Genomic DNA, 14,750 nt, shown 5'->3' with positions numbered 1-14,750 from the left:
AATTTTCAGTCCATGACAGCATTTAACTGTCATGGCCTCCAACTATGGAACCTATCAAAGTTGGGGAAGTACAAAGCCTCCTCCATCATTGACAGCCTTCCTCTATAGCTTAAGTTATTGTTATTTATTATTTCTGGCAACCCGCCAGGGACTAGGACTCTAGTGGGCTAAGTACTGTACAAATAACATGAAGGCACTCCCTGCCCCCAAGAGCTCATGAGCTAGGATTTGTTGGCATAAATACAAAACAGACTGTGTATGTGATTATTACGTGGTTGTTAGCATTTCAGAAAGTGGCCGGGGAACAATTCTGAGAAGGCTGGGGGCGGGGAGAAGTTGCATGTACATCATGGGGAATTTCAGGTTATGTTCTTGTGTTTAGTTGACTAACGGTTCAGCTAAGCAACCACAATCCACAGCAAACGTGTCCCTCCATCGTGAACCCATCCCTCCCCAGAGAACCTCCTCTTCCCGCTCCTTACCTGCAATTGTCTTCTTGGGAGGAGGATTGAAGGTCTGTATTTCTCCCCTTGCATGGTTCAACAAGCAGCAGCAGGATGTTTTCCACCCTTCCTCTCTCTCTCACTCTTAAAGGATTCTCCCATTCTCTCCCCATGGGCAGATAAGGGGAATGGGAAAGAGGCATCTACTTCACAGTACCAGGGAGCTTCTAGCCTTCATCTCTTTTTGTCTCTCTGGGGGAAGCTGCGGGGATTTGGAGTTTCCTGAATCACTTAGGGTCCTCCTGCCCTGTCCCCATTCTGTACTGAATCCATGTACTCTTTCCTGGCCCCAGTCCCTGAGCATTTAATCCCCTTCCCCAAACATGCCCTCTCAAAATTGTTTCCTCCATCTCTCCCCCTGGCCCCTTACATTTGTGTTAATTTGGTGCAATAAACAGTCGTTTTCTAACAGGATTCCTCAGCAGCAAAAAGTTCTGCCCTGCCATTAAATTTCCTGCCTGGCTCTCAGGTCCCTGCCCTTCTGCACACATTCTCCCTCTCTGGTCCTAGGTCACCGGCTGGAGCATCAGCTTGCTAGGGCCATTTGTAAAGTTCTTCAACTGTCTTATCTAAAAATTCATGCCATTGTGGGTCAGATTTTTGACACCGACTATTAATTTGTGCGTGTGGAACCTGCAGGTGGGGCTGTACCTAGCTCCCACTGAAATCAACAGCAAAACCTCCATTGGCTTAACTGGGGAACAGAACAAGCCCTACCACATGCAAGTCATGTAACTGCATTTCTGATTTTTGCACAGGTATAAAAATACCTCCCTTTGTTTCTGAAACTTGGTTCTTGTCTGTAGTCCTAGTATCCCTGTATGTCTGTGATAGTGCAAGAAACACACTGTATAGGAGAGAGCTCCCCAGCCTGTGCCCTTTTGACCAAGAAGCCTGAGTGGTGGAGGTTTCAGACACTCTCCTTTTGCAACCTCTTTTTAGAGGCTGAAGGTTGCTATACCTCCCTGGGATGATCGGCCTGGAGTTCCCAAACAACAGTCTAGTTTTCAAAAGCCTGATGCTCATTTACAAGATCCCTTTACACTGCTCTATCGGCATAAAGGTGTTTTAATGTAAATACATTTCAGGGGGTGTAAATTTCATTAAGAATAGAGAGGAATAGATATAGGCTCTGTATACAGTATTTAATCTGACACTGTAAAATTCAGCTAGATAGGGTCTCCTTATGACAAACTCTTAGAAATATGATGTATTTTTATTTGCTGTGGGCTTGTCTAGACAGGGAAATTAATTCAGATTAAAGTAAAGTGTGAATTTAAAGCGGAATAGTTATTCTTGATTAACTCCCTTAACCCATTTTAGATTAAGCTAATTCAGAATAAGGCAGTCTTATTCCCGATTAAAAGCCTCTACACAGGGAGTTAATCAAGAACAATTTTAAATTTAAATCCAACCTTAATCTGAACTAACTTCCCTGTATAGACAAACCCACAAAAAATAAAAATTAGAGCTGTCAAGCAATTAAAAAAAATTAATCGTGATTAATTGCACTGTTAAACAATAATGGAATACTATTTATATAAAGATTTGTGGATGTCTTCCATATTTTCCAATATATTGATTTCAGTTACAACACAGAATACAAAGAGTACAGTGGTCACTTTATATTTATTTTTATTATAAATATTTGCACTGCAAAAATAAATAGTATTTTTCAATACACCTAATAAAAGTACTATAGTGCAATCTCTTTATCATGAAAGTCGAATTTACAAATGTAGAATTATGTACAAATTCTAACTGCATTAAAAACAAAACAATGTAAAACTTTAGAGCCTCCGAGTCTACTCAGTCCGACTCCTTGTTCAGCCAATCCCTCAGACAAACAAGTTTGTTCACATTTGCAGGAGATAATGCTGCCTGCTTCTTGTTTACAAGGTCACCTGAAAGTGAGAACAGGCATTCGCATAGAAGTGTTGTAGCTGGCATTGCAAGATATTTATGTGCCAGATGCTAAAGATTCACATGTCCCTTCATGCTTTAACCACCATTCCAGAGGACATGCATCTATGCTGATGATGGGTTCTGCTCGATGATAATCCGAAGTGCAGACTGACGCATGTTTTCATCATCTGAGTCAGATGCCACCAGCAGAAGGTTGATTTTCTTTTTTGGTGGTTCGGGTTCTGTAGTTTCCGCATCTTGACTTCTTGAAGCATGCTCCATACCCCGTCCCTCAGATTTTGGAAGGCACTTCAGATTCTTAAACCTTCAGTTGAGTGCTGTAGCTGTCTTTAGAAATCTCACACTGGTACCTTCTTTGCATTTTGTCAAATCTGCAGTGAAAGTGTTCTTAAAACGAACAACATGCTGGGTTATTGTTCGAGACTGCTATAACATGAAATATATGGCAGAATGCAGGTAAAACACAGAGCAGTAGACATACAGTGCTCCCCTAAGGAGTTCAGTCACAAATTTAATTAACGCATTACTTTTTAACGATCATCATCAGCATGGAAGCATGTCCTCTGAAATGGTGGCCAAAGCATGAAGAGGCATACGAATGTTTAGCATATCTGACATGTAAATACCTTCCAATACTGGCTACAGAAGTACAATGCGAACATCTGTTCTCGCTTTCAGAAGACATTGTAAATAAGGATACCAATGTGGAGATCTGTGAGATGTGACCGGGATCGACTCCTCCCTGCTGGCATCATGGCAGAAAATCAATGCCTTGAACACCTTCCTGATCCCCCGTATCTCATTTGTCCTGAGGGGATCTACCGTGACGAAGGTACCTCTGAACAAGACAGACATCATCCGGCAGCTGGTGAAGTGTATGTTTCTTCCCCAGGGGGCCAGCAATGAACTGGTATACATCTTGCACAGGCAGGGCAGTGCCAACATCCCTTGAATGGCTGATCTGTGCGATGTTGCCATGATCACTCTCACCCTCCACCTTGGTGAGGAACATCGCAGAGAGTGCTCTAAAGGATGCCGTCAAGAAGCGAATCGCCAGGACCCCCTCCAACCAAGATGTCGCCACCTACCTGAGCAGCTCGCTGGAAAGTGAATTTGGAAGAGACTTTGATTCACTCTGGACTCATGCCCGCAATGCTACGCGATGACTGGAGAAGCATATCAGCTGCCACTGGATGTGGTGCAAGGAATGCTAGAAGCTGGAAGCCCTGGTGCCACAGGTGAAGAATACAGATCACACTATTGTCACTAGAACCATGCTGGAGAGTATCCTGAAGGATGCCATCCACTGCCAATATCTGGAAAACCTAAAACGGAAGCCGGACCAGGGCAAGGCATTCAAGGTGGGATGCCAGCAACCACTTCCTCTCCGGGGGCAGCTTCACCTGATTTGCCAACTGGAGGTTCATCCGCAGGGCCCTGCTCAACTGCGTCCCACTGAACGGAGCTGTCTGCCACGGGAATCAGGACAAGCGACACAGGAAGTGCGGCTATAGCAACGAACCCACATCCTGTGTAGCTGCAAGCCCCATTCGAGAGCTTGGCAGCTGCGACCCAACACCATCCAAGATCGCCTGGCCAGAGCCATCCTGCCACCTGTGAGAAAGGATGCTGTAAACTCCACCATCCCTGGAACCAACAGCCAACTACGACATCACCACCACCACTGAGGACTGGAAGAAGATCATTGTGGTGGACATCACAGTACCATTTGAGAACAGGACCCTGGCCTTCCATGATGCCTGAGTGTTATCTCCTGCACATGTAAACAAACTTGTTTCTTTTAGCGACTGGCTGACCAAGAAGTAGGACTGAGTGGACTTGTAGGCTCTAAAGTTTTACACTTTTGTTTCTGAGTGCAGTTATGTAACAACAAAAATCTACATTTGTAAGTTGCACTTTCACGATAAAGAGATTGCACTATGGTACTTGTATGAGGTGAATGGAAAAATACTATTTCTTTTGTTTATCATTTTTACACTGCAAATATTTGTAGTAAAAATAACAAAGTGAGCAGTGTACAATTTGTATTCTGTGTTGTAATTTAAATCAATTTATTTGAAAATGTAGAAAAGCATCCAAAATATTTAATAAATTTCAATTGGTATTCTGTTTAAAAGTGTGATTAAAACTGCGATTAATTTTTTAAATCATGATCATATTTTTTGAGTTACTTGTGTGAGTTAACTGCGATTAATCAACAGCCCTAATAAAAAATACATGGCATTTCTGAGGGGTTTGTTTTGTTTTTTTTAATTCTGACCCTTTTGATCTCCCAGCCTATCAAGAGTCACATCTCTTAGCCCCAGACCAAGTAGAGTCTTACAGCCAGTCCTTTAGCTCCTAGTCCTTTAATTTGCAACCAATTTGATATTCAGGTGTGACAAAATCCATTGCACCCTCTGGGGCAGAGGTGACATCAGCATTTCACCAATATTCATTATTATGATTATTGCAATTGCACCTAGGAGCCCTAGTCATGAACCAGGACTCTGTTGTGCTAGATTCTGTACAAACATTGTAACGTTTAATTGGGAGGTGGGAGTAAGAGCCTCCATACAATAGCTTTGTCTCCTATAACAACTAGCATCCTCCCCTTCTAGCTCAGTATTTTCCCTCTCAAAAACCTAGCAGTTCAAAGGCCGCTTTGATCTCTTCTCCACCCTACTCGCCCCCAAAGTCAAGGACTGGATCCTGTGTTTGCCAGTCAATTTTCCCTGGCTGAAGGTGCTAGAGTGAGTTTAACTCAGTCTGCTTTTAAAGCAAGAAAGTGTAAATATTGTTAAGAGGAAACTGAATAGTCTTTCAAATTATTGACAAATAAACAGCCACCTGGCCAGGATGAAAACTGTGTTTGTGTTTCAAGACAAAGAGATTCATTAGACTTTCAGTTGTATAATACATCGTTCACATTGACTGAATGGGGAACCGTTATCAAATGTAAGTCAACTAAATATCAGAAACTTGTGTAACTGAAGATATTTATGTGCAACATCTACTCAGAGCGCTTCAAGAATACATCTCATAAGTTACTTTACAAGAATATGTTGTCTATTGTACACTGAAGTCTTAGCTGACCAAACAGACTGCATGTGTAATTTGCATTCAAGTATATGGTAATAAATGTACATTTATCCCATCAAAGCAATTTAAATTGTTAAATATAAAGTGTATGTAACTTTTATTTTAAAAAAAGTTTTAAAAGTCCAGTTGAAACGACTTGTAAAACGCTCTAATTTTAAATTCTTGTTTTGAACTTGGATCTTGGGCTGGTATCTCTATTGTTGGGTAAACCAAGCAGAGATATAAGCTAAAATGACTTGTAGGTCCAGTGCTATTTTACTGACTGTAAATACATGTACAGTATGTAAAGATAATTGTTATGGATGTGACTTTTTTTAATCAGTAGCTGTGAACTCTGTGCAGCTTCTGTTACTCATACACTAAACTTGAACTATCCAGGATAACTGATAAGCATAATAAATTGCATGTCTGTGTTCAACAAAGTAATCCAAACTGATCTTGGACCATGCTTGCACACTTGCTTTGCCCTCTCTCTTTCATATTTTTTTTTCCTTTATGAAAAGAATTAAGGCAAGGAAAGTGCTCTACCAGGCTGAGTAAGATGACTTTCAATTTTAAGATTAGTGGATAATAAAATATAAAGTGTCTGTGCTTTCTTACATCTGTAGATACTGAATGAACCAGATAGATGTTGCTTCTATTGTCACATATTTGGAGATTATCCAGCAAATTAAATAAAGCCTGAAGAACCTGGTTATCTGCTTAAAAGAACCCTGTCAACTAATTTTATGTCTAAAATGATAAAAATCTGATTTCATGTAATAGAATATGAATAGAAATGTTTTAAAATTAGAGTTCTCTGAAGTTGTGAATCTAACCACAAAGCCATTATGCCTACAGCAAGAGAACCACACAGTAAAACTGATGCAAAACAAAAGTGAAATTTACCAGCTTAACCTCTTTCTCCAAATTAAGTGAAATGTTACAGTAACTTTTTATAACATACACTGCCAAAAAATTTCATGTTTAAACTTTTCGACTTGTGACAACGAAAGGCATTAACAGGTAGAATTAAAAAAAAAAAGCTAAATTCACAATCTCTTTAAATTACAATTTGGCAGATAGCCCATGGGATTTTCATGCACACAGGAGATTTATCCAGGCCCAGTGCAATAAACTAGAATAAGAGGTACAAATTGTGTATTTGGAATGAGATTTGCCAACCATTTCTGTCCTGTAAACCACGCACATGAAGTCCTGATTCTGAAAGGAAAGGTTTTTGCAATCTCAGTTTTATTTTTCTCTTAACTCCATCTCAACTTCTCCTTTTCCCTTCTTCTATCATTTTGGTGCATGCAGTATTGTCTTCCTTCCCATCTACATATCATCATAAGGATATCAAACGGGCCTAAATAGGAGTCATAGTTCAAAACTTTATAGATTAGTTTTATCTTATCAAATCTCTCCTGTTTAAGTTTAAGGACTGGCTAGACTGCATCTCCCCTCTTTCCACATCAAGCAAAAATTTTCATCTTAGTTTCATATTAAAATCCAGTCATTCAGCTGCCATTTTGGCACTGCTATACCTGTGCCTTGGTTGTCAGCTGCTTCAAAGTACATTCATCATCCCAGAAAACACACAAAAAATGGGGGAGGTGAAAGTTCGGGGTAGAGAATTAGCTATCAGCCCACCCTTCTCCTGTGTACTGTACACTCAGTGGTTGTACAAGGATTATTTGAGTGACTGGGAGAGATCCATTTACAGGAGTCTGCACAAGATAGGTATGGTTGTTTCACATATATTGAAAATATTCCACCAAAAGAGAAGCAGCTGAAATCTGGAAATTTCAGGGCATTAATAGTAGTTTCAGGTAATATATTTGCCCGTTAAGTCCCTGTGAATGTTTGCAGTTTTATATTAATATTTTCCTATTTTTATATCCTCTCTAGCTCTGTGAAAGACCTATACCAACAACAGAAACTGACTAAACAGGGGGAAAAAATGAAACTGACTACACAAAAGCAAAAAGCACAAAGTAAATAAACTGAAAAAAAAAACTTTATAGAAATATTTTTCATTTCTAGTCATTGTAGGCCTTGTCTAGACTCGGGACAATGGTGAGTTTTTAGAAATGTGTTAGCTGACATTAGAATTGGATGCTGTCTAGAAATTAGTTTGGATAAGTTTTAACTCCTTTAAAATTGTGTTAATACGTCTTGGCTTATCCAATTTAAAAACACCCACCTCTTTTCCTAGTGTAGCAAAGGCATTAAGATTAAAAAAAATAGAAAACACAACAGAAAAATTTAGAGAGAAGTATAATTTGAGGGTTTTTTTAAGTTGGTGTCCCTTTAAAGGAAATACTGCTTGTCCTTGGGTTTCTAGTCTAATCATTTGGAGTGCTGATTGGTTAGTACTGGTACAAGAACAAACTAGGATTAAATTTATTACCATTTGCCTAAGATAGAGGAGTCAAGGGTAATTACTGTAAAGTAACTTGTGTGTTGGAAACAGCAAAGAAAATGTTGCAATAGTAGCAATCTGCATTAATGTTTCTGTAAATTTGTGCGACGTCTATAGTGGTGGTAATTTGTAGAATTCTGTATGAAATATGTTAAAGACGACTGACTGAAAAACCAAGTGTACAGATTGTAAAGATTTTTTACATATAAGTTTTCTTTGTGTAATATTTATATTATAAAAGTTGTTAAAAACAGAATTAATGCCTATTGTAATTTTTTTTTGTCCCATAAGCTTCCAAAGCCTTTTTCTCTGGCAGACTTGCCTGATGCCTAAAATACATCCAACAAAATCTCTATTCTGAAATCAGCATCTCTGCATGATGAACTATGAGCTTCAGGGTATTTCTTTCACCACTTCTATTCCCATTCATCTTCCTTCAGTCTAATATCTGATGCACATATGGAGGACAGATTGACATCTGAATGGTCTTTTCCATTTTTAACTACTACAATCCTTACTTTTGAGCTCTACCTCTGCTCACTCATGTAAGTTACTATGTTTTCTCAAAAGCTGTTATTTCCTGAAACTGCAGTTGGCGAAGACTTTTGTCACACACTCAGCTTCCAGGCACAAAGGCTTTGTCTTCATTGACAAAGCCGTTTTTTTCCTCCAGCAAGATAACGGATGCACATTAGTTATCTCACTGTAAAACCCTAAGAGGAGACAATTTTTTGTAGTGTTTGCTGAGGCAGCTATGTGAGGTTGCACCATATCCCACTTGTGATTGACCTCACCTAGTTTATCTTAACAAAAGAGGTTGCACCATATCCCACTTGTGATTGACCTCACCTAGTTTATCTTAACAAAAAACTAAAGAGCCTTGCCTCCATTATGTTTTCACAGGATAGCTAAAGCCTATTAGTTATTCCGGGGGGAGGGGGAAGGGGGAACTATACAAACATGCTATGCTTTCCTCTTTATGTTCAAAACGGTCTCCTTTTCAAGGACAGAACTGGAGACAAATTAAACATCATGCCATTTGGACTAATGCAGTAGCCTGCCCAGAAATGTGTTAATGTATTCATCCCACCAATCCTTGTGAGACTTTTTTTTCATAAAAGCACATCACTTCCAGCTCAATTAAAGTTAGTGGTTACCAGAGCGAGTAGAACGGTCTCAAGAATTCAAAATGGCAGACCTCAAGATATTTCTTTTCTTCCCATTAACTCAAACTTAGTTCTTCTATTCTTGCAAGCTACCAACAGGAGACCATTCTTTAACATATAGAAGCAACATATGACAGATGATCTAAACCACACTGTATAAAAGATGGAAAAAACTTTAATACAGTACTTTATTTTTCAGTGTTCACAGCTATTAAAGTGTTTTCTTAAATCCTGAAAATAATTTTTCCCCCACTCTCAAACACCCCCCACACACACACATTTTGGATAGATGATCACTAAATGAGAACATTTTTTAAAAAAACCCCAAATGTTCACAAACATATACAACAAAATCCATATTACACTCCCAAAACACAAGCTGTATTTACTCAAAACCAAAGTCTTGAAAATTCATTGTTCAGGATGGAAACAAAGATTTTGAGAACAGGTTTAAATCAAATCTATTTTTAGAAGATTTTATTGCATCTTTTGAAAGTTAAAAACATACATACTGCACAGGGGAGACAAAATAATGTCATCTCTGAAGTGTACGTACTTGTTCATTTTACTTTCTTAATGCTTCAGACTTTGGAAGGTTATAAGAAAGTTTCAATGGGCAAATTAAACCCTCCCAATTTATTTCAGATCTGTTTTAGGTCTGGTCTCCATGCTGAAGGTGCACTGATATAACTAAAGTGTGACGTTGCACCAATTTAGTTAAACTGGTATGACTGTGTGGCCACTCTTACATGGGTTTAAACTTGATTTATGTCTGTCTGTGATTTACGTCAATCCTGTCACAGGCATGCTGAGCTAGTTCAAAACCAATGTAAGAGTGGCTACACACACACAAAGCTGTGCCCGTTTAACTAAAAATCAGCAAGATATTTCACCTTTACTTAAACTGTTGCAACTATAGCATATAGACAAGCCCTTAGATTTTACTAGCCTCGGCCGCTTGGTGCTATTCAGATGTCCCTTGTAGCAGAAGTCATCAAAACACTACTTTGGGACAAACAGGCAGAATTTCAGCTTAGGGACTGTGAGAGAGAGAAAGGGAAACTGTTCCCTTCCTTCCCTTTCCCTCCTGGTTGTTCTACAGAGCCAGCCTGAGGACAGCAGAGTTCTGTATTGAACTTTTGTCCCCATCCTGACCGAAATATCGGACAGGGCAGAACTAAGCTAAGCATACCTGGGAACACTGCTCTCCACACTCCCTACCTACTTCTCTCCCTAATGCGGCAGGAGGCTGTCAGTGACTCTGGTCTAACACAAGAAGCATGTGCAGGAGAGGAACTGGTGGTGATGTGTAGTGCCAGAAGCTGAGTGAAACAGTCAGCTGACAGCTACAGTAGGCCAGGAGCTGCTGATGGAAAAATCACTTTCCTAATTTTATGAACAGCTTTTTCAAAATAGTGCCCTTTGGTTGCTCATGACCCCATTACTGTAGGATTCAAGGGCTCTCTGCTCACACCAAGCTGACCTCAAAGTGGACGCAAAGGGAAGTACAGTTTTCCTTCAGTACTGTTTAGCTCACTTCTGCCACAGATGTCTTAAGTAGTGCTCTCAGCCAGTCTCCAGTCAAGAGAAGAGGACAGGACTGGGAAAAACTATATTCAGTCTAAAGGAAAAGTTCAAATAAGGAGTTTAAAAAACCCAACAGAAGTGTTGTTATAACTAATTTTACAAGATTAGAGGAAGATATTTGAGGGAGAGAATCATTTTTAATGTTGAATACAGCCTTGGGCCATATTTTGGCACAAATACATGTACATGAGGCTCCTGCTGGAGTCAAGGGGGCCCATATGGGACCCCAAAACCAGAATATATTAGGCTGGGACATTGATGAGAAGTTAATAAAGAAGGATCCAGCCTCAGAACTCTAGCACACAAGAACAAAAAGCAGGCCCTATTCAGCTTAAAGCTACTTCTGCAGCTACATAGGCTATGGAAACTCCAAGTTTTCTGTGCTCTGTAGTCGTGGACACTGCTCCCCGTTTTGAGAGACTTTCTTCTTGGCCTCAGCCACATAAGTTACTCCCCTTTCCCAAGGAAAGGCTCTGATTCTGCACACTCAGATGTTACTAGTGATAATCAGACCCCGGGGACTCATCTCAAGAGTAGCCACATGTCTAATGCCTCCCCACTAAGCTGACCGACAGCTGGGGAGTAAATAGGCTGGACAACCTAAAGGTCTCTCTCTAGCTGAGAGCTCTAAATTGGAAGTTAGGACTTGTCTACATAGGGAAATTTACTGTTTATAATTATACTGCTATAATTACCCACATGGACACACTTATTTCCAAATAAGAGTGCCCTTTTCTGGTTAATTTGTGTCACTTCCAAGCACTTAGGAGACAGTGGAGCCAATAGGGCCAAATACATCTCTAAAAATCCTACATGATTATGATTATGATCCTCACCAAATCAATCAATCAAAATGAGAGCACCCAAACTGATACAAAGAGTGAGTGAGTAGTGTTTGGGGGCAGAAGGCAACGGAGGAGAAAAAGGATCTCATCCCTGCAACTGCAATTATTTTTGGGGAGGTGGGAGAAGGGCATTGTTATATGAGCTCCCCCTGCCCACTGACCAACTCCCAGACACAGAGCCTGTGACTGATTTCCTTCTCAACAGGACAGTTCAGTGCAGTCATCTTACTCAGCCTTCTGGGGCTTATGTGCTACAGAAGACCATGTAAGTGACCGGCTGGCTAGGTGTTAGATGGTTGGGGAAATTTTTCAACACAAGTAACAGGGTCTGATTTTAAAGGAAGTTTCATAGAATGCCACTTTTAGCCGATCATTTTCATTTTACCTATCAAGGCTCATCACAAATCAGTTTTTACAATGCAAGTTTTTGGCTTTTAAATATTTGTATACATTATATATAAATACAGCATAGCCTTGTTTTGTTGACCATGGAATAGCATGGATTCAATACATCACTTGGAAACAATGAAGTTTTTTTGTTTTAAAATTTTTAGAATATTTTAGATTTACTTCTGATGTTACATTTTTTTCAATTGTTCCATACAGAGGACTGAAGGAAGACAAGAAGCAGGAACCAGCATTCTACAGTCCTTTTAAAGCACAGAAAACTAAGTATGGCCTACAAAGTCAAATGCCTCCTAAATCACTTCCTGTATTCTGGGTATGACTGGGAATAATTAAAGAGATCTGAACATAAAATAGTAACACTGAAAAAAGGAAAATTCATTGTTTCTATTCACTTTTCTGAAGTTTGTTATTTTAAAAAATAAACTGTTTAAGAATACACACATGAGCAGTGCAAAAAGAAGACTACTTTAAGACATCACATTTCGGTATAAAAATGTTCAGTTGACTAACAGGATTCAGTGATAATATCAGGGATCAAATGCAGTGATTCATTAATAGAGAGATCATAATTAACTTTCCTATCATAACACTAAACCATTGCTAATATACACACCTCCCGCTACCAGTAAATATCACAACCATGTTTTGTCAGTTATTAGTATTTACAATGATGTTATTAGTATCTTCTGTATCCTCCTCCTCCTCTTCCACCATATGGATCTCCATAGCCACCTCTGCCACTGTAACCCCCCCTGCCCCCATAGTCTCCCCGTCCTTGGAAACCACCTCCACCTCTACCACCACCACTGAAGCCACCACCTCCTCCTCTGCCACCTCCTCCCCCCCAACCACCCCTCCCACCTCCACCCCCCCAACCACCCCTTCCACCACCTTCTTGTCTCTTCTGCCAAGGGGGCATTTCAGGAGGTGGTGGTTCAATCTCAGTTGGTCTGCCTCCACGGTCTGGCACTCTCCCCATCAGGACCTGTGTAGAGAAATACACAATGCTTATGTTTAAATAATAATAAGGCTGCTGAAAGGATGCAGACGTTACCTTGTGGATGAAGAGCACGTGCCTACTCATCACAGGGAATGCAATCCTACCCAGAGTGATCTGTGGGAGTTAGGACTTCCAAGTTATCATCCCATGTTTGACACAGACTTGCTATGTGACAACAGACAGCCTCTCAGAGTCAGTTTTCCATCAGTACCACCAGCTAGCTACTGCCTAGGGTGGTCAGGTTTAATTGTTTATAGTGAGCTTTGAGATTTTTTTAATCAAAGGTGCTACATAAGGGCTATCAATGCTCATGGCTCCTTAATCCTTATATTATGATGCTGTTTAAATTCAACCAGAATGGCAAACATTAGTTCAAATCCCATCAGAAAATACTGCACTTACAGCTACAGTGGGTAGCATACATGATCTGACAAAACTGGTAACCATATGCAACAATAAAATGGTTCATTGCTTTCTTTTCAATCAGGCATTACTGATGCAGTGCAGAAAACTGAAAAAGCAACAAAGTCCATAATGCAATGCTATAGTAGCACCTTCAAGTGAAAAGTGGTGTCTTGAGATTCACTTGACATGAATTGATGTACAAAGGAGAACATTATTTGGGAAAAAATATTCACACTGCATGTTATTCTAACATGAAGAGACACTGTACTCTATCAGAGGGGTAGCCGTGTTAGTCTGGTTCTGTAAAACCAGCAAAGAATCCTGTGGCACCTTATAGACTAACAGACGTTTTGCAGCATGAGCTTTCGTGGGTGAATACCCACTTCTTCGTCATGCTGCAAAACGTCTGTTAGTCTATAAGGTGCCACAGGATTCTTTGCTGCTTTTACTGTACTCTAGTCAGCTTACATCTAAAACTGTCATGCAGAAAGACATGAATTTTAGTTACCCAAGTAGCCTGTTGATAATTTTCTTGCTTTCAGAGGTTCCCTCCCAACCCCACCACACACATAATGTATACCAACATGCAAGCTATTCAGATCACACTCTGTCAAAATAGCATTAACACATATACTGTATACAAAAACAGTATTTACAAAAACAAGGAAGCATGTGTCAAGTAAATCCTTGGATTCCAGTTGGCCACTTATGTGATGTCCTGGGATCACTCTGATGCCAAAGGAACATATCAGTCTTGCTTGACATACAACCCTTGAGTCTAAGGGCTGGTCTACACTGGGGAAGAGGAGGAGAGGAATCTAAGTTGAACATCAACTTCAGCTACGTGAATAACGTAGCTGAAGTTGACGTACTTAGATCTACTCACCTCTAGCAGCGGTGGAGTACAGGAGCGCTAGGGGGTTGATTTATCGCATCTAGATTAGACACAATAAATCGACCCCTGCTGGACCGATCACCGCCCGCCAATCCGGCGGGTAGTATGGACATACCCTTACTCTTTCATTACTATTCAGGACACTGCCTGATCCACATTTAATGTCTCCTCTTGTCTCCAGCTCACTCTCAATCTGCCCCTCTCCTGCTGCTTCTCAGTTTCTTGCTCTTTTGACCCACACATACTTCATGATCTAACCAAAACACCCACTTCCCAAGTATTCCAAAGCCAACCCTCCTCTAAGTCTGCCTGTGTCCAACCTGCAATACCCATTCTTTTCAACTGGCTGCTGCACCCTGCAACTACTGCCTTACTCCATTTGCACCCCATCCCATCTGCTTTTGCTTTCCAAACCCTCAGCAATCTGCCCCCTTTGCTCCACCCTTCACTGCAATTCTCATCAAATAGGAATCCTCAGCAAGATTCCAACTTACCCCTAAAATAAATAA

General features: G+C 40.3%; 2 protein-coding genes across 7 annotated transcripts in view; one reads left to right on the top strand and one right to left on the bottom strand.

The window, feature by feature from the left end:
- Window positions 1-8,191, top strand: part of RASGRP1 (RAS guanyl releasing protein 1) — an 85,314-nt gene extending 77,123 nt beyond the window's left edge. The window contains exon 18 of the transcript XR_006578864.1: window positions 7,422-8,191. The gene's annotated coding sequence lies outside the window, so the exon portion shown is untranslated. The remainder of the gene's footprint in view (window positions 1-7,421) is intronic.
- The window catches only part of FAM98B (family with sequence similarity 98 member B), a 70,850-nt gene that overhangs the window by 26,304 nt on the left and 29,796 nt on the right, over window positions 1-14,750 (bottom strand). For 5 of the 6 annotated variants that reach the window (XM_045013715.1, XM_045013717.1, XM_045013718.1 and 2 more), the window contains exon 8: window positions 12,833-12,926. In XM_045013715.1, the coding sequence (XP_044869650.1) occupies window positions 12,833-12,926 (94 nt within the window). Of the gene's footprint in view, window positions 1-9,550; window positions 12,927-14,750 lie in introns of those variants that run through there. The other variant, XM_045013714.1, reaches the window with a different exon arrangement.

This window comes from Mauremys mutica, chromosome 4 (assembly GCF_020497125.1).
Source record: "Mauremys mutica isolate MM-2020 ecotype Southern chromosome 4, ASM2049712v1, whole genome shotgun sequence".
Taxonomy (NCBI): Eukaryota; Metazoa; Chordata; order Testudines; family Geoemydidae; genus Mauremys; species Mauremys mutica.
The sequence above is the reverse complement of the archived record's forward strand: the minus strand, read 5'-3'. Positions and strand labels throughout refer to the sequence as shown.